At 36.0% G+C, this 18,945-nt stretch overlaps 1 protein-coding gene across 4 annotated transcripts in view; it reads left to right on the top strand.

Annotated features, from left to right (window-relative positions):
* Positions 1-18,945, top strand: part of GKAP1 (G kinase anchoring protein 1) — an 81,266-nt gene that overhangs the window by 35,082 nt on the left and 27,239 nt on the right. For 2 of the 4 annotated variants that reach the window (XM_012472148.2, XM_064361618.1), the window contains exons 5-7: positions 1,290-1,367; positions 5,127-5,250; positions 9,011-9,033. The exons of 1 other annotated variant lie outside the window; for it this stretch is intronic. In XM_012472148.2, the coding sequence (XP_012327571.1) occupies positions 1,290-1,367; positions 5,127-5,250; positions 9,011-9,033 (225 nt within the window). Of the gene's footprint in view, positions 1-1,289; positions 1,368-5,126; positions 5,251-9,010; positions 9,034-18,275; positions 18,429-18,945 lie in introns of all 4 variants that reach the window. One more of the 4 variants, XM_012472147.2, reaches the window with a different exon arrangement.

The following is an 18,945-nucleotide window of genomic DNA, read 5'->3' on the forward strand; positions in this document are numbered from 1 at the left end:
TAGAAACAGATATGATTAACTTAGGCAAGAAAATTTTTTGAAGGATACTGAGTGATTCCCAGATTTGAATTAAAAACTAAAAAATTAGGTCATGGGAAAGTTGGAAACCAAGGGATTTGGGAGTGCTCAGAGGTATGAGCTAGTAGATGTCACTTTTTGAAGGTTATCATCAGCTAATAAATCCCCCTTGCTTTTTCTTTGTTCTCAAAATTTAATTCCTGGGAGAGCGAAAAAAAAAGAAAAAAAAAGAGTTGGATGACTTGCCTCCACCTTTTGTCATTGGTGATGATAGCTTGTGTGTTTGTGTGGTATGGTAGTGCTTAGTATACAGAATTATGTGACTGGTTATTCTGCTGAAACCATGGGACTTTGGAATGAAGTGTAGTTATTTAAATGAATCAAGGAAGGGATTCTGGACAGATAAAAACAAGAGGTATCCACTAAAGTTATGCTTTTGTTGTCTTATACACATAGATACATACATGTACACAAATCCAGGATGCTTACCCATGTCATGTTGCAGCTATCTTACATACAGCTGCAAACACACTCACCTTATCCCCAGTAGTGGAAACCCAAAGTCCCATCCAGCTACTGCAGCATTTTGTTTGATAATTAGGAAAAGTAAGTCGTAGAGATTAATTTGATTGGAGGGTGGTGGAAGCTAGATTGTAAGAAGTTAGGTGAGATTGGTGAAAAATAAACAAATAGAGATCACAAATTAAATGATCTTTATTAGATGACTTAAAGGTAAAGCAACCATATTATCATTTTAAGAGTAAAAAGATGCACTATAAACAATTATTCTGTAACGCCTTATACCAGGATATTTGGCAACCTTATTCGGTACCTGTGGTTGTTTTCTAAATTCGGGAAATGGCATATTGTATTTAATAATTCTTGTTGAGTTATTTTTAAGTATTATATTTTTGAGTAATAATCACTCATAACTTTTGGTGTCCTAAACTGAATGTTGTCTTTGACATCTATTACAGTGCCAACTGTTTGATAAGATTTTTTGTATTAAGGTAAAAAGTAAGGTTATGTCATATACAACAGATAATTAACAATGAAGAGGAAAAATAGAAACCTCAAAATTAGAAGTTTGTATTTTGATATCTTCTATAGAATATAGGCTTCCTAGTTTGGCGCAGTTAAGATAACTTTGGAGACTCCATATTTTTAAAAATGTATTTGCTTTCTTTTCCTCTATATGTAGTCATGTGTATGGTTATTTTGCTCGTGTGATGTAATGATACTGTCTGTTTATTGTGAAACTTTTTTTTTAGCTGACATCTGAAATGTTTGAAGCAGATCTTGAGAAGGCATTGTTGCTAAGTAAATTAGAATATGAAGAACACAAAAAGGTATTTACATACTTACTGATGTTGATATTTTAGAAGTTTAACTGGTGAAAGGTTAAAACCAACGTACTTGAATTTTACATAAAATTTTTAATAAAATTTGTCCAAAAATTAATTATTGTAATAAAATATTACCAAGACATGTTTATAATAGGATTTCTTCTTGTTTTGAGAGAGAACAGAAACAACTGGACTAAGCTTTGTCCAGTGACTTGGAATGTTTAGTTAAGGAGTTTTCCCCACCTAAGATGAAGGAAAGAGAGAGAATAAAATTCACAAAAAACGATTAATTTAATTTATTTTTAGTATTATTTTTTCTTGGGACCGAGTCTCACTCTGTCGCCCAGGCTGGAGTGCAGTGGCGTGATCTCAGCTCACTGCAACCTCCGCCTTTTAGGTTCAAGAGATTCTCACATCTCAGCTTCTTGAGTAGCTGGGACTAGAGGTGTGAGCTACCACACCCAGCTAATTTTTGTTTTTTTGTAGAGATGGGATTTCACCATGTTGGCCAGGCTGGACTCTAACTCCTGAGCTCTGCTGATCCACTTACCTCAGCCTCTCAAAGTGCTGGGACTACAGGCGTAAACCACTGTACCTGGTCGATTATTTTCATTTTAAATGAACATAGAAATAAGTGGATTTAAAATTTTAACATGGCTACTACTACAGGGGCATTTATTAAGAGACCCCCTGCTGGAGATGCACTATAATCACGTGAATAGGCCATTTCTGAAATTTTGGCCTTGAAAACTCAGCATTTGTCACTGAGCTTTGATAATAGGTTGTGTGTTAAAATGCATTTTATAGCTTGTTATTGTAGAGCATTTAAGTAAAAAGAAGTGTTGGTTTACAGTTTCTGTATTTAAATTGTGTGAGTATTCATTATCTTAATATCATTTAATATTTTAGTCCTTAACATTTATTGGGATTGTTTTTTGGTTCATAAAATTTGTTTAAGCTGTGATTACTCAGTGGTGATCATAAATGGCCTCTGGTCATCTTTAAGACTTCTTGGCCATGTTCTTGGACATTAGTGTCTTCATCCAAAATGAAAAGAAGCAAATAATTAAAATTCACAGCAGCAACTCAGGAGGCTGATAAAGGAGGATTGCTTGAGGCTAGGAGTTTGAGACTAGCTTGGGTTAACACAGCAAGACCGTATCTCTAAAAATAAATATGTATGTGTGTGTGTATATATTTATTTATTTATTTTAAACTAGCTGGGCATGGTGGTTGATATGAGCCTGTAGTCCCAGGTACTTGGGAGACTGAGGTGGGAGAATCCCTCGAGCCCAGGAGTTAGAGGATGCAGTAAGCTATGATCATGCCATTGTACTACTCCTGCCTGCGCAACAAAGGGAGATCCTTCTTAACAAAAAAATTCACAGCATTGATTTTGCTACATATTTATAGTTCAAGGGAAAAGGAAAAAAATTGTCAATAAAGTGGGCTGTGTATATTATATGTGTTTCTTTTCCATATCTCTCTCTCTGTTATGCCAAATGATGAAGAATGAACTATAACCATTATTGTTACACATTTAGACAAAGCAGAAAAATCACAAAAATTGATACAGCTAGTTTTACTATGATTTAATCATTTAAGTGGACTATCAGGTTACACTGGAAAAGTAATCTTGTCTTGCTTAATTAGGAGATAAAATTTATAAAATAGAATATTATCATACAAAGGTGACTTCTTGCTGTTAGATTTATGGATGTATGTCTAGATTCTAAAGCTAGAAAGTTCACCTGTATCCTTAGAGGAGAAGTAGAGTAAATAGTGCTGATAAAATGTCATGCTCCCAGCCATTGTTATTTGTGCAGTCATAGGTGCAGTACTCAAAATCATTGGTTTTAGCAGACAATAATGACTAAGAGAAAGGAAGAACTTTTTCTGTATGCAATAGGTAGTTTGATGTGATTATATTGATGTGTAGTCATTGAGATAAAAGTCAATATTCCAATAAAATAACTCTTAATACAATTGTTTTAGCCTAAGGATTTTTATAACAGATAACTAAAGTTTGGGATGGCATTTTCCACTCTGTTCTGTCAGTTATTCATCAAGTATTTATTGAATAGCTAAAATGTGCCCCTTGAGTTTAGCGGAGGGAGACATAGTGTATAGTATTGAGAGATGTATGTTCTCAGTGCAGTGGAAATTCAGACAAATAGAAGACTTTTGACTGCCTTTGAGTATAAGTTTCAGGAAAGGATTCTCAAAAAAGAGTCTTATTAGTTGTATTAGAAGTTCATGAGGTAGACAAGAGGAAAGTAGGCATTCTGAAGGAAGGAGTGGCAAGTATATAACGTGTACCCATGAAAGAATATAGCATAATTTGAAAAACTGTCATTTAAGGACCTAGAACTTCTGGAGATACAGCCAGAAGGGTAGGACATAAATTACCTCATGTACTCAGCAAGGAGATTGGGTTTTATACGTCCATTGGCAGAAAGCTGTTTAATCATTTTAACTTTTAGATTGATTTTGGGTTTTTATTTTAGAAACTCATGTATAACAGTATAGAAGATGGATTGAGGAGCTAAAATTAGAGACTGTTGGGCCGGGCGCGGTGGCTCAAGCCTGTAATCCCAGCACTTTGGGAGGCCGAGGCGGGTGGATCACGAGGTCAAGAGATCGAGACCATCCTAGTCAACATGGTGAAACCCCGTCTCTACTAAAAATACAAAAAATTAGCTAGGCACAGTGGTGCGTGCCTGTAATCCCAGCTACTCAGGAGGCTGAGGCAGGAGAATTGCCTGAACCCAGGAGGCGGAGGTTGCGGTGAGCCGAGATCGCGCCATTGCACTCCAGCCTGGGTAATGAGCGAAACTCCGTCTCAAAAAAAAAAAAAAAAAAAAAAATTAGAGACTGTTGCAGTATTCAAGCAAAAGAAGATGGGGGAATGACAGAATGTACAAGGAAGGGAGAATGTATTTAAGAGATCTTCAGGAGATAAGTTAAACAAGACCTAGTAATTAATTGGCTATAAGGTGTATAGGAGAGTAGGCAGGGATACTCCGAGGTTTCCAACTTAGATGCGTAGATGGTGGCAGCATAACAAGGTACTTCATAAAGGATAGAGTGGGGAAGGCAGGGTAGTGAGATGGAAAGATAGAATACATCTAGTGTGGAGATGCTTATTGAACATTGCAGTTCAGTTGCCTGTCTGTACAGAAATAGTTTGTTGGCAGAACTTTAAACTTTGAGATTGAAGAGCAGTGGGTATAAAGCATAAAAAAACAGAGTAAGAGTGGGATAATGTGAACAACAGCTACATTTTTGAGAAGGTTGAGAAAAGAAGCCAGCAAAGGAAACTTAACAGTAGTTAGAAATATATTAAGAACACCAAGAGATGCTTGAAAAAAATAGTGTGTTTGTGGATTTGGCAATAAATAGGAGGTTGACCTTAATTTTAGTGTCAGAGACCGGCAGAAGCCAGATTTCAGTGGGCTGAGACAGGAAATTGCTGATTATGGTCTTAAATTTGGTCTTGAAAGGAAGAAGGTAGCAATGAGGAGGAGGGTTACAAACTAAGTATGACTTTTTTGTTTGTTTGTTTTATTTTAATGTTTAAGATGTAAGGATAGAGTAAATACATAAAGAGGTATCCCTTTATGCAATTTGGCTAGCCAAAATTTTATTTTTTTATTTGCCTTTTATCTTTAAAAAATAAACTTAAAGAAACATATTACCTATTGATGAGTTTATTTTACAATTTGTAAACTGAACTTAATTATTGTTGGTAATTCTTTTTAGGAGTATGAAAATGCTGAAAATGCTTCAGCTCAGTCCAAAGTTATGAATAAAAAAGATAAAAGAAAAAATCATCAGGGAAAAGACAAACCTCTCACAGTATCACTAAAAGATTTTCATTTGGAAGGTAATATATATACAGTATTGTTATGCTAAAAGAACTATTCTACATCTATTTATACTTCAGTTGTAAATATCTTTCTAATTTTAAAAAAGTAAAAGTTGTTTATGTATCATGTAGAATGTTAAAAAAATGTAAACCTGTGTCTTAGTTTGTTTTGTACTGTTGTAGAGTACTTGAGACTGGGTTATTTATAATGAATGGAAATTTATTGGCTCACAGTTGTGGAAGCTGGGAAGTCCAATATTAAGATGCCAGCATCTGGTGAGGGCCTTAACAAGTGATCACATGGCAAGAGTGAAAGCAAGAGGGTGAGAGGGCAAGAGTGAGAGCAAGAGGGTGGGAGAGCAAGAGGGTGCCAAATTTGCTCTTTAATAACCAATGCCACCTGTGAGGATGGAGCTGTCATGGGCCTAATTACCTGTTAAAGATCCCACCTCTTAATATTGTTGCATGGCAATTAAATTTCTTTCTTCTCTTTTTTAAGACAGAGTCTCACTCTGTAGCCCAAGCTGGAGTGCAGTGGCACAGTCGCAGTTCACTGCGACCTCCGCCTCTGGGGCTCAAGCGATTCTCATGCCTCAGCCTCTCTATTAGCTGGGACTACAGGTGCGCGCCACCACACCCAGCTAATTTTTTGTATTTTTTACAAAATTTTTGTATTTCACCATGTTGCCCTGGGTGGTCTCAAACTTCTGAACTCAGGAGATCCACCAGCCTCAGCCTCCCAAAGTGCTGGAATTACAGGCATGAGCCACTGTGCCTGGCAGCAATTAAATTTCAACATGAGTTTTGGAAGGGACAAAACTGTTTGAAATAAACTAAAACCATTTGGCATTTTAAAGTAATTTAAAATCAGAAATTTTGACTCCCGACCTCAGGTGATCCTCCCACCTCAGCTTCTAAAAGTGTTTTGATTACAGGCTTGAGCCACCGTGCCTGGCCCATTTGTATTTTTTATCAAATGGAGAAGACAGAAGGAATTTTACTATCCACTAAACTTTTGAAGACAAACCACAAAGCACATTATTTTTAATGTGGGAAATGCTAAAAATCCTTAGCGTCTGCTGTACAGTATGGTAGCTACTATTCATGTGTGGCAATTTAAATAAAAATTAAAATGAAAATGTAGTTTTTAATTGCATTAGCCATATTTCAAGTGCTCAGTAGCCACATATGACTAGTGGCTTCCATGTTAGTCCAGCTACAGATCATTACTATCATCACAGAAACTTTTATTGAACGCTGCTGTGTCTATACCAGTCAGAATAGTTGCTCACCATATGAACAGCTGTTTGTTCACTGACAGAGCATTTTATTTGATTCATATGAATTCAGCCTTAGTACAGTGGGCATTGTTTGATGATAAATATTACCATTGCAATAATTTCAAAAAGAACCTAAATACTGTTTTCGGAAATAAGCCTTTCTTTGAAAATTGGAGAATATGTTTAGAAGATTATATTGTTTTCCTTTGAGGATCAAGAAGGTTTTTACACATAGGCTTCCAGTGATTAAGTTGCTTTGCTTTGGGGTTAAAAGAAAAATACATATTAAAATTTCTAAATTTTGGCCGGATGAGGTGGCTTATGCCTGTAATCCCAGCACTTTGAGGGACCAAGGCAGGCAGATCCATTTGAGGTTAGGAGTTCGAGACCAAACTGGCCAACATGATGAAACCCTGTCTCTACTAAAAATATAAAAATTACCAGGCCTATAATCCCAGCTACTCCAGAGGTTGGGGTAGGAGAATCGCTTGAACCCAGGAGGCAGAGGTTGCAGTGAGCCGACATTGCGCCACTGCACTCCCTCCTGGGACAACAGAGCAAGACTTGTCTTTAAAAAAAAAAAAAAAATAGGCCAGGTGGCTCATGCCTGTAATCCCAGCACTTTGGGAGGCTGAGGCGGGTGGATCACCTGAGGTCAGGAGTTTGAGACCAGCCTGGCCAACATGGTGAAACCCCATCTCTACTAAGTACAGAAAAATTAACCAGGCATAGTGGTGCATGCCTGTAATCCAAGCTACTCGGGAAACTGAGGCAGGAGAATTGCTTGAACCCAGGAGGTAGAGGTTGCAGTGAGCCAAGATTGTGCCATTGCACTCCAGCCTGGGCAACAAGACTGAAACCCCACCTAAGGAATCTATTTTGGGCCACATGCAGTGGGCAATACCTAGAATCCCATTGATTTGGGAGGCCAAGGCAGGAGGATTGCTTGAGGCTAGGAGCCAGAGGCTAGCTACAGAGAGCTATGCACATGCCACTATATTCCAGCCTGGGCAACAGCGTGAGATCTTGTCTCTTAAAAAAAAGAAGAAATATATTTTATTAAAAACTAGGCAGAAAGATGGAAAGAATGCCTTCTAAAACTCATATTTTCCACATTTGATTTCTTTAGTATGTAAATTTATTAGCTCCATTGAGAAAAACATTCGTATGTTATTAAAGAGAAGCTGCACAGCTTTTGCACGTCATGATGAACACAGTTGCGGTTCTTTCTTGGGTTCTGACATCACATTGTATGCCAAATAGAACACGCTAGAAGAATGACTGTGTAACTTACCAGGATTTGGTAGTTTGATCTGAAGTTGATGACTTTGGCATTTACTGTGTTTATGGACACTATTTTTTTTTTGACACTATTCTGATCAAGAAATTCTTTAGAGAACTGGACCAACTTTTTGATTCTCAGTCGTAAGAAAGTTATATTATTTTTAGTCCTTGAGAATAGAAAACTTCTCTGTACACAAGAAGCATTGTTAAGTATTAGATATCCTGATCATCTTCAATTTAAATAAGAATACTTCCTCACTATTTGTACTTTATTTATTTACTTAGAGACAGAGTCTTGCTCTGTCCCCCAGGCTGGAGTGCAGTAGCACAATCTTGGCTCACTGTACCCTCCGCCTCCTGGTTCAAGTGATTCTTATGCCTCAGTCTCCCAAGTACTTTGGATTACAGGTGTGTGCCACCACGCCTAGCTAATTTTTTGTATTTTTAGTACAGATGGGGTTTTGCCATGTGTCCAGGCTGGTGTCAAACTCCTGGCCTCAGGTGGTCCACTCGCCTCAAGCATCGCCCCTGGCCTTATTTGTAGTTTAGTTTCAACCTTATACCTGTGTAGATTCCCTTAGTCTGTCCTCATTCTGCTCTTGGTAGTTTCTTTCTAGAAATGCTGTGTTGTTTCTAGGCCAATAATTTGTTTCATCTAGATATATTTGTTATGGGTTATTTTTTGTGTTTATTCTATAAATATATATATCAGGTTTTAGGATTTTTTCATAGTACTATCAAATCACTATGATACATGTTTTTAAAATAAAATAGCGAATAGTTTTAAAAGACACAAATTACTATCCTACCTTTGTGTTACACAAAAGCAGTAATCTGAACATTTTTTGTAGTTATAGTAACCTGTGATTTGATTTTGGACATATTTGTGGCCCCTCGACTTGCTCCCCACAACCTCCCAAATTATGTGGAACGAAAAAACTAAATTATGTGAAACTCATATGCTTAAAATGCAGTAATATCCCTTGATATGGGTGGCATTTACTAGGATAATAAGACTTGATCCTTAAGCTGAGTAAATTAGTAATAGTATACTGACTTTTAACATCTTAAATCTAGAAAAGTAAATGAGAATCCTAGAAAACCCTTTAAGTGACTTCTGTAACTCCTATTATAATTTTGAAATTCTTTCAATTTTTTTCTTTTATATGTTAAATTCCTTCAATGAAGTCTCATCTTTTTTTTTTCATTTACAGATCACATTAGTAAAAAGACTGAGGTAAGTCTTATTGTAGCCATCTTGTAGAAAACACTGATGATTTTAAGAATAATACTTTAATATTTATCAATAAGTCTTTTTTGAGACGTAACCATTTAAAGGACAACACTTAGGTTTGTCTTGAGTGAAGCCAGTAATGATTCTGGCATTATATAAGGATATAAAACGCATTATTATAGAAAAGAAATATGATTATTTGCAAGAAGCATAATATCACTTGGCTTATCATCCTAATTTGTGTATATGTGTGAATGAACCAAAGGTTACTTTCTGTGTGCCAAGCTTAAAATCTCAGAGAAAAGTGGTTTAATCTCCCACTCTATATTTTACTTTATTAAAAACTTATCCTGAGAAGATGTCTGATAGTATTTTGGAATTATGGAGATTTGAAATGAACTGTGATTCTTTAGATACACTCATGGGTAAGAGTAACCTGATAATATACTTCTCTTGTTAGTGTAGCCTACACTTCCTGGTGTTGGGGATTTTGGTTTTTTTTGTTCCTGTTATTTAAAGACTGTAGTACAGCCTCTACAAATATTTTAGTTGGGAGATTGTGGTATTAAAAAAATTCTCTTAACATTGAGAAAGATACTAATAAAATATTTAAATTATTTTTTAAGGTAATTTTAAAGTTTCATTCTATTAGATATGTGTTCTTATTAGTAATTCCATTAATTTTTTTTATGGTCAGATGGTTCTTGATTTCACTTTAGTATATATATATTCTAAAATAAAGTAGCTAATAGTTTTAAAAGATATATATATGGCTTCTGACCTTTTTTTTTTTTTTTTGGTTTCAGACATTTGCTTGACAGGCTAGGAAAACAAATCCATCTCTTTAAAAAAAATCACATCTAGGGGCCGGGTGCGGTGACTCACGCCTGTAATCCCAGCACTTTGGGAGGCCGAGGCGGGTGGATCACGAGGTCAAGAGATTGAGACCATCCTGGTCCACATGGTGAAACCCCGTCTCTACTAAAAAAATACAAAAAATTAGCTGGGCATGGTGGCGCGTGCCTGTAATCCCAGCTACTCAGGAGGCTGAGGCAGGAGAATTGCCTGAACCCAGGAGGCGGAGGTTGCGGTGAGCCGAGATCGCGCCATTGCACTCCAGCCTGGGTAACAAGAGTGAAACTCCGTCTCAAAAAAAAAAAAAAAAAAAAAAAATCACATCTAAATAATTCTGTATTAATAATTTAGTCTTTAACAACTGTGCATGCAAACACAGAATTAATCTGTTGTTAAAACAGATGGCTGAACTTTTTTAAAGTTACTTGCAAACCATTATCATTTCTTAGAGTAAAATTTAAATGACTACATATATAGACTGAATATTAATTCCATGTTTGAAGGTGGAAAACATACTTTTGGACTGATTCCAATTTATTTCTGTCCATTGATTTAAGGGATAGTGTTATACAAATGAAAAAGTAGGTACACATGGTACACACTCTACTCCTAAGATAATTCTGTAAACTTTCATGCTTGCTTTTTCTTCTTTCCTGATTTGAAAGAAGACAAAAAATGCAAACTGACAGGATCCTATTAATATATTAAAGATGAGTTGTATTTAAAGAAGCTTCTGTATGTAGAATAATATATTTTTTCTTATAATTTTAGAGCTGTGTTCTGTCTTGTAAAATAATCTGATACACAATAAAATTCATTTTGAAGATTTCTAATGATTAAGTTCCACATTTGCAAATACAGTCTAATTATTTATTTCTCTTACAACTATATGAAAAAATTGGTTGTCAGAATATGTAATTCACATTACCTTTGTTTTTGTTTTTGTTTTTTAACTTTTAAGTTCAGGGGTACATGTGTAGGTTTGTTACATAGGTAAACTTGCATCATGGTGGTTTGTTATACAGATTATTTCATCACCCATGTATTAAGCCTAGTAACCATTTGTTATTTTTCCTGATCTTTTCCCTCCTTCCACCCCTCACTCTCTGGTAAGCCCCAGTGTGTGTTGTTCCTCTCTATGTGTCCATATGTTCTCATTATTTAGCTCCCACTTATAAGTGAAACATGCAGTATTTGGTTTTGTTTCTGCATTAGTTTGTTAAGGATAATGGCATTGAGCTCCATCCATATCTCTGCAGAGGACACAATCTCATTCTTTTTTATGGCTGCATAGTATTCCATGCTGCATATGTACCACGTTTTCTTTATTTAGTCTACCATTGATGGGCATTTAGGTTGATTCCATGTCTGCTATTATGAATAGTGCTTCAGTGAACATACACGTGCATGTGTCTTTATAATAGAATGATTTATATTCCTCTGGGTATATACAATTGGATTGCTGGGTCAGATAGTATTTCTGTTTTTAGTTCTTTGAGGAATTGCCACACTGCTTTCCAGAATGGTTAACTAATTTACACTCTCACCAACAGTGTATAAGCATTTCTTTTTCTCTGTAACTCTGCCAGTATCTGTTATTATTTTTTTTTTTGACTTTTTAATAGCCATTCTGACTGGTGTGAGACACATTACCTTTTGATACTTGTTAAAAGTATGCAAAAATTATGTTCCATTTCCATCAGAGGTATTACTTTCTGGGACTTCAATATTTAAATGTTAACAATGGTTATACCACTGCTCTAGAAATTTAAATCTTTTTTTTTCACAGAGAATCCAAAAAAGCCTAAAGAAAATTTCAATTTGAACTCTTAAATAAAATACGTTCTTTGCTCCTACAAATGTAGTTTCGTTAACATTGTATGCTGAATGATTGACTTCATTCAATCTTTAATATGTAACTTAGGCCAAGGGTTTTTTTTGTTTTGTTTTGTTTTTTCATGGCTACTCTAAAGTTCCTAACATCTGTGGAGAATAATATTCTTCTTTTCTACCTCCCCTTAAATCAAGTATTTATTGGATAAAATTCAGGAGGGAAAAGATTTTACTTTATTGATGGGTGATGAGATGTACTTGAACTGTATATATATATATTCCTCTAACTGCTAACTAAACATGGTCTCAGGTTAATTTCATTGTTCTTTTTTTCTTCTGTCAAAAGTATATACCTCTTCATAAAATCTCAACAAATCATGCCTTTTCAGGACTTTTATTTGATTCTGTCTTTTTTTTTCTGTTGGATTGAAGTTGTTTTGTTTTTAAATTTTAATTTGTTCCTTTTTATATGCCAGAACTGTTGGGAAGGGTATCTCATAGATACTCGTTTCTCTCTAGTCCCACTTTTATCTGGCCTTCCAAACTCCAATCTTTCTAGTATGTTTGTACTTTTAAAAATCTTAGTGATCATTGTATTTCTTTAAGTCTAAACAGTCAAGTCTTCAATATGTTTGAATACACTATCATTGGAAGAGTACTCAAGAAACTTTAACAGTGGTTGTCAGAGGTGGTGGTGGGGGAGATATTGGACAGATGGATAGGAGGAATAGCTTGCTTTTCACAATATAAGCTTCTGAATTTTCTATCATGTCCATCTACTACTTATGTAAAAATTATATTAAAACCAAAAATTACTGGGTGAAGGAAGGAACCAGGAAACAAACCCAGTCCTATCTGTCTTTACAGCCTACTTCCTTCTTATAGCACTATGCTTCCACATGTCTACCTTCAGCTGGTTATAAGCGTGGACAAATAATTTATTCACTTTAAGCCCTAGTTATATTATGAAGAGTAATGTTGGATTTATTGATTTCTAAAATTATGATAAATGATCAAGTGCAATTGAAATAAACAATAAAGAAAAATATGCTAAAAAATGAACTCTATAGTTAATGCTACCAATACATGGGAGAGTAGCAGTAATAATATTAGACTATTTAATTTTTTATTTTGTTTCTTTTTTGTGTTTTTTAGACCATTACGTTTAAAAAGCAAATAAATTTAATCTAGCTTTAAATAAATCTCACCTAGAATCTGGTTTTACCTAAGTAATTCAACCTATTTTCTATTCTCAATGTGTTTGAGCTCATTCTTGTCACTAAGCCTTTCCTTGTTTGTATGTGTTATATTTGTTAGCTCTTTTTGGTTGTAAGCAACAGAAGCCCAACATAATCAGGATAAACAAAACAGATGGTTATTCGGTTCATATAACCACACTGTGGAAGAATAGGGGGAGAGCTGACCTCATAGTTTACTGGATCCAGTCATTTAGACAGCTTTAGGACTGCATTTCACTCCCTACTCTCAGCTGCTATCTGTTCCTTCACTTCAGGCTAGATAACATGATTACTTGGGGATCTCAGGGTTATAGCTTTACAGAATTTCTTAAAAACTATTAATTAGCTTTTGAGTTTGATAGATTCAAGTTATTTCTTCTTCTTCTTTTTTTTTTTTTGAGACAGAGTAACTCTGTGTCATCCTGGCTGGAATGCAGTGGCGCAATCTTGCCTCACTGCAACTTCCACCTACTGGGTTCAAGTGATTCTTGTGCCTCAGCTTCCCGAGCTGGGATTACAGATACCTGCCATCATGCCTGGCTAATTTTTATATTTTTAATACAGATGGGGTTTCACTGGGTTGCCCAGACTGGTCTCAAACTCCTGGCCGCAAGTGATCCACTGGCCTTGGCCTCATAGTGTTGGGATTTCAGGCGTGAGCCACTGCGCCCGACTTAAGTTGTTTTCTTTTAAAATTTTTTTTTTTTCCTTTTAACATCTGCCAAGGCTATATTATTCATCAAGTTGTGTTCTTGAGATGAGGGAGGTAAGAACATTTCCTAGATGGTGTGATATATTTCCTATCATATCACATCAGGGGTCATAGAATGTCAGGTTATTTTTATGATGTTAAATTGATTACTGGTTCTAAAACCATTCTCTAATAAAAAGAACCTGGACTCCTTGGAGAAATGGCTGTATCTAGGGCGATGACAGGGAATACACAAGATGAGCCCAGAGCCAGGCATAGTGGCTGGCACCTGTAATGCCAGCTACTCCAGAGGCTGAGGTGAGAGGAATGCTCAAGGTCAAGAGTTCTAGACCAGCCTAGGCAACATAGTGACATTTCATCTCTAAAAAGTTTTGTGAACAAAATTAGTCAGGCTCAGTGGTGCACCCCTATAGTCCCAGCTGTTCTGGATGCTGAGGCAGGAGGATCGTTTGAGCCCAGGAATTCCAGGATGAGCTATGATTGCACCACTGCACTCTAGCAAGGGCAACAGAGTGAGACCTCATCTCTTGAAAAAAAAAAAAAAAGAAGGTTGTCTGTTTACTCCTCTGTTGATAGTTTATTTTGCTATGCAGGAGCTCTTTAATTTCATTAGGTCCCATTTGTTGGTTTTTGTTTTTGTTACAATTGGCTTTTTTTTTCTTTTTGGAGACAGGGTCTTGCTCTGTTACCCAGGCTGGAGTTCAGTGGCACAGTCTCAGCTCACTGCAACCTCCGCCTCCCAGGCTCAAGCAGTTCTCTCACCACAGCTTCCTGCATAAACTCTTTCCCAAGGCCAGTGTCTCCATTAGTATCTTAGGTTTTATTCTAGGATTCTTGTCATTTGAGGTCTTAAATTTAAGTCTTAAATCCATCTTTAGTTAATTTTTGTATATGGTGATAGGTAGGGGTCCAGTTTGAATCTTCTGCATTTGGTTGGCCAGCTTTGCTTGCACTTTTTATTGAATGAGTCCTTTTCCTTATTGCCTATTTTTGTCAACTTTGTCCCCAGTAGTCCTAATTTCTGGCATATAGTAGGTAATGTAAGTGAATGTAGTTGATGAATAAATGTTCTGCCTTCTCACCAAAATCTTCCCTAGACTTTTTTGGTCTGCTTCCCCTGTACATTTTAATGATATTTATAATAGGCACATGGTAGGTTTCATTTCCTCTGCCAGTTGAAGTATATTGTTAGGGCTTTTATCAAGCTTTGCATTAAGAATTCTGAGACTATCGTTGCTCAGCCAGAAAAAGTACAAATATCAGTTAATTATATTGCCATTTATAAAAGAGGAAGAAGTAGGTATACACTTTACAGTTCTTGCCATCACTGATGTACAGAGAGTACTTAATTACTGTGTTTATTACTATTTCATGTATTAGTTGTCTTTCTCAGTGCATTATGAATTCCATGAGAGTAGCCCATGTATAGCATAGTATTAATTGTATAGTAAGAGTTTAATAAATACTTAATTTTTCCAAGTTAAGTTCAAGAGTTGAGTCCATCAGGTTTATCTTAGGGGTGAGAAATAAGTAAACTTAATTTGTATATAATGTCATTCTTAATATAATAGCTCACTGAAGAAGGCCTTTTCTTTTTTCTCTCATTTCCAAATTTTATTTTAAGTTCAGGGGTACATGTGCAAAATTTGCAGGTTTGTTACATAGGTAAACGTGTGCTATGTCAGTTTGCTGCACAGATCATCCTATCACCTAAGTATTAAGCCCAGCATCCATTAGCTGTGCTTCCTGATGCTCTCCCTTTCCTCACCTCCTACCCTTCTGCAGGCCCCAGTGTGTGTCATTTCCCGCCCTTGTGTCTGTGTTCCCCGCCCTTGTGTCTGTATGTTCTCATCCGTTTGGTTCCCACTTGTAAGTGGAATACATGGTATTTGGTTTTCTGTTCTTGTGTTAAGTTTGCTGAGGATATTTCTATATTTATTGCTGTAAAATAAAATCTTACAAGAATGTACTGGAACTATTTTATGAAGCAGTAGTCTTAGAGTTATACCTGTATACCTTAGCAATCACACATGCATTCTTAAGGCAATAATTACTTGGGGAAATAACACTTGCTCTATCAACTTCTCGTGATGTTTATGAGATTCAAATAAAGTAATGTTTGTATACGTGCTTTGCAAAATATAAAGTGTTGTACAGACATTTTTAATGTCATTCATATAGTAAGCACTGGTATACAAATAAATTTTTTTTCAAACACTTTACTTTCTAAGATAATCTGAAGTGAAAAGTGTGAATAATTACTGAACTTTTGGATCATTTGCCCACAAATACAATTGAGATGGATAAATTTGTGAATAATGTAGCTCCAGAATGTGGAGCCAGACATGGTGGCTCACACCTGTAATCCCAGCACTTTGGGAGGCTAAGGCAGGTAGATCACTGGAGGTCAGGAGTTCAATACCCACTGGCCAACATAGTGAAACTCCATCTCTACTGAAAAAAAAAAAAAATTAGCCGGGAGTGGTGGCATGCACCTGGAATCCCAGCTACTTGGGAGGCTGCACAAGAATCACTTGAACCTGGGAGGTGGAGGTTGTAGTGAGCAAGATTGGGCCACTGTGTGGGTGGGAGTGAGACTCTGTCTCAAAAAAAAAATGAGGGGAACATTTTCTTCAGTCTCTGTCTTCATAACAGGATGTTGAAGAGGAAATGCTCTTTTTCTTGGAGAATGTAAAATTTCTAATATGTAATTGGATAGACAGTGATAAAATCTTATCTTTAAAAAATCTATTGGCATGTAGAATTTATACAAAAATTATTTTAAAATGCAATGTAAGGTCGGGCACAGTGGCTCACACCTGTAAACCTAGTACTTTGGGAGTCTGAGGCGGGCAGATCACCTGAGATCAGGAGTTCGAGACCAGCCTGGCCAACATGGTGAAACCCCATCTCTACTAAAAATACAAAATTAGCTAGACATGTGGCACATGTCTATAATCCCAACTACGCAGAAGGCTGAGGTGGAAGAATTGCTTGAACCCAGGAGGTGGAGGTTGCTATGAGCCAAGATCATGTCATTGTATTTCAGTCTGGGCGACAAGAGTGAAACTCTGCCTCAAAAAATTTAAAAAAAAAAAAAGCAATGTAAAAGATTGAGCAACAAAAGCTATATTAATCAAGACAGTGTGGTACTGGCAGAAGAACAAACATTTACAGGTTGATAGAATAGGGTTAAGAGTTCAGAAACAAACAATTGATTTTGGGCAGGAGTCCCAACACACTTCAGTGAGTGAAAGAATAGTCTTTTCAATACATGATGCTGGATATCATCATGCAGAAGAGTGAATTTTGACCCCTTCTTCACACCGTGTTCAACAATTAACTAAAAATGAATCACAGAACTAAACATAGGAGGTAAATCTGTAAAACTTAGAAGAAAATATAGGAGTAAATTTTTTTGACCTTGAGTTAGGCAGTGGTTTCTTGAATAAATCTGGACTGCATCAAATTTAAAAACTTATGCGATACAAAGGATACCATCAAGAATATGCCAAGACAACTCACAAAATGGGAGTAAATGTTTGCAAATCATATTGAATAAGATATAGACATATAGAATGTATAAAGAACTCTTACAACCCCAAAATTAAAAACAACCCAGTTAAGAAATGGACAAAGGATCTGAGAAGACATTTCTCCAAAAAGATATACAAAAGGATGTTCAGCACCATTTGCTGTCAGGAAAATGCAGCTGAAAACCGCAATGAGATACCACTTCACACCCAGTGGCTATCATGAGAAAGGCAGTAATAATAAGTGTTGATGAGAATGTGGAGAAATTGGAACCCACTTAGCTGATGGTGGGCTGCTTTGGAAAATTATCTAGCAGTATCTCAAAAGGTTAAACATAGAGTCACCAGCAGTTCTACTCTTAGTTATATACCCAAGAGAATTGAAAATAAGTTCACATAAAGTTTTGTGCATGAATATTATAGCAGCATAATTCATAATAGCCAGAAAATAGCAAAAACCCAAATGTCTATCAACCAACGAATGGAGAAGTAAAATGTAGAATGGGGTATTATTTGGCAATAAAAAGGAATGAAGTACTGATATAAGCAATAACGTGGATGAATCTTGAAAATATTTTGCTAAGTCAGAGAAGGCAGTCAAAGGTTCACATATTGGATGACTGCGTATATACAAAATATACAGAATAGGCAAATCTATAGAGGCAGTAAATAGTGTTGCCTGGGGTGGGTGGCAGGTATTAGGAGGAAATGGGGAGTGACTGCTAATGGGTACAGTTTCTTTTTGGGGTGATGGAAGTGTCATACAGTTGACTGGAGTGATGGTTGTACAACTCTGAATATATTTTAAAAACCACTGTCTTGTACACATTTAATGGGTGAGTTGTATAGTATATAAATAACAAATTTCAAAAGCAATATCTAAATCAGAAAATGAAGTAAGAAAGGAAATTTGCAAATGTGTCTCTACTGTTTATCTTCTGGAGATAGAAAAGGATCAAGTGGTTGATTGTCTCTTAGCTGTCTTTTTTTTAATCCTTTTAGTGGATGATTAGGTGTATTAAATGCATATGCTTTTGTGTTGAATGATAGTAAGTCGTAATTCATTTTTGACAGGAATTGAGTTCTTCTCAGACTTTATCACATGATGGAGGATTCTTCAATAGACTGGAAGATGATGTTCATAAAATTCTTATTAGAGAAAAACGAAGAGAACAGCTTACAGAATATAATGGAGCAGATAATTGTACAACTCATGAACACAACCAGGCATGTAAAGTAGAAAATTCTCTTAAAATCACAGTGAAATTGAAATGTAATTTTTATTTCTTAAAAAGTAGAACCAAATTATGATTGTATAAAGTAGTAGTTTTAGGATATGATAGTAATTATCATGCAAAGATATTTATATTAAAAAGTATGACGTATACTAATAACTATATGAACTAGTTCATTCATTGATGACTATTTGCTGAGCATGCCCCATAAGCTGTGTACCATTGGGCACTTGTGCGAGGGAGTGGAAACACGAAGATGGATAAGACCTTTCTTCGCTTAGATACTCAGTTGTGGGGATATGGAGAGGTAGACCTGTAAAAGGATCATCAGCACAAATGAAGACTTTAAGGGAGATATGAACAATAAAAAAGAGGTTTTGAATAGCAAAGGTAATTGCTTACTGCTTGGGTGAATTGTGATGGGCATATAAAAAAGTGACATTTGGGATGGATTATGAATAATGAGGAACTGTATAAATTGAGAAATAGAGAAAGACTTTGGGTCTAAG

This window comes from Aotus nancymaae, unplaced genomic scaffold (assembly GCF_030222135.1).
Source record: "Aotus nancymaae isolate 86718 unplaced genomic scaffold, 86718_ANA_hifiasm-v0.15.2.pri h1tg000041l, whole genome shotgun sequence".
Lineage (NCBI taxonomy): Eukaryota > Metazoa > Chordata > Mammalia > Primates > Aotidae > Aotus > Aotus nancymaae.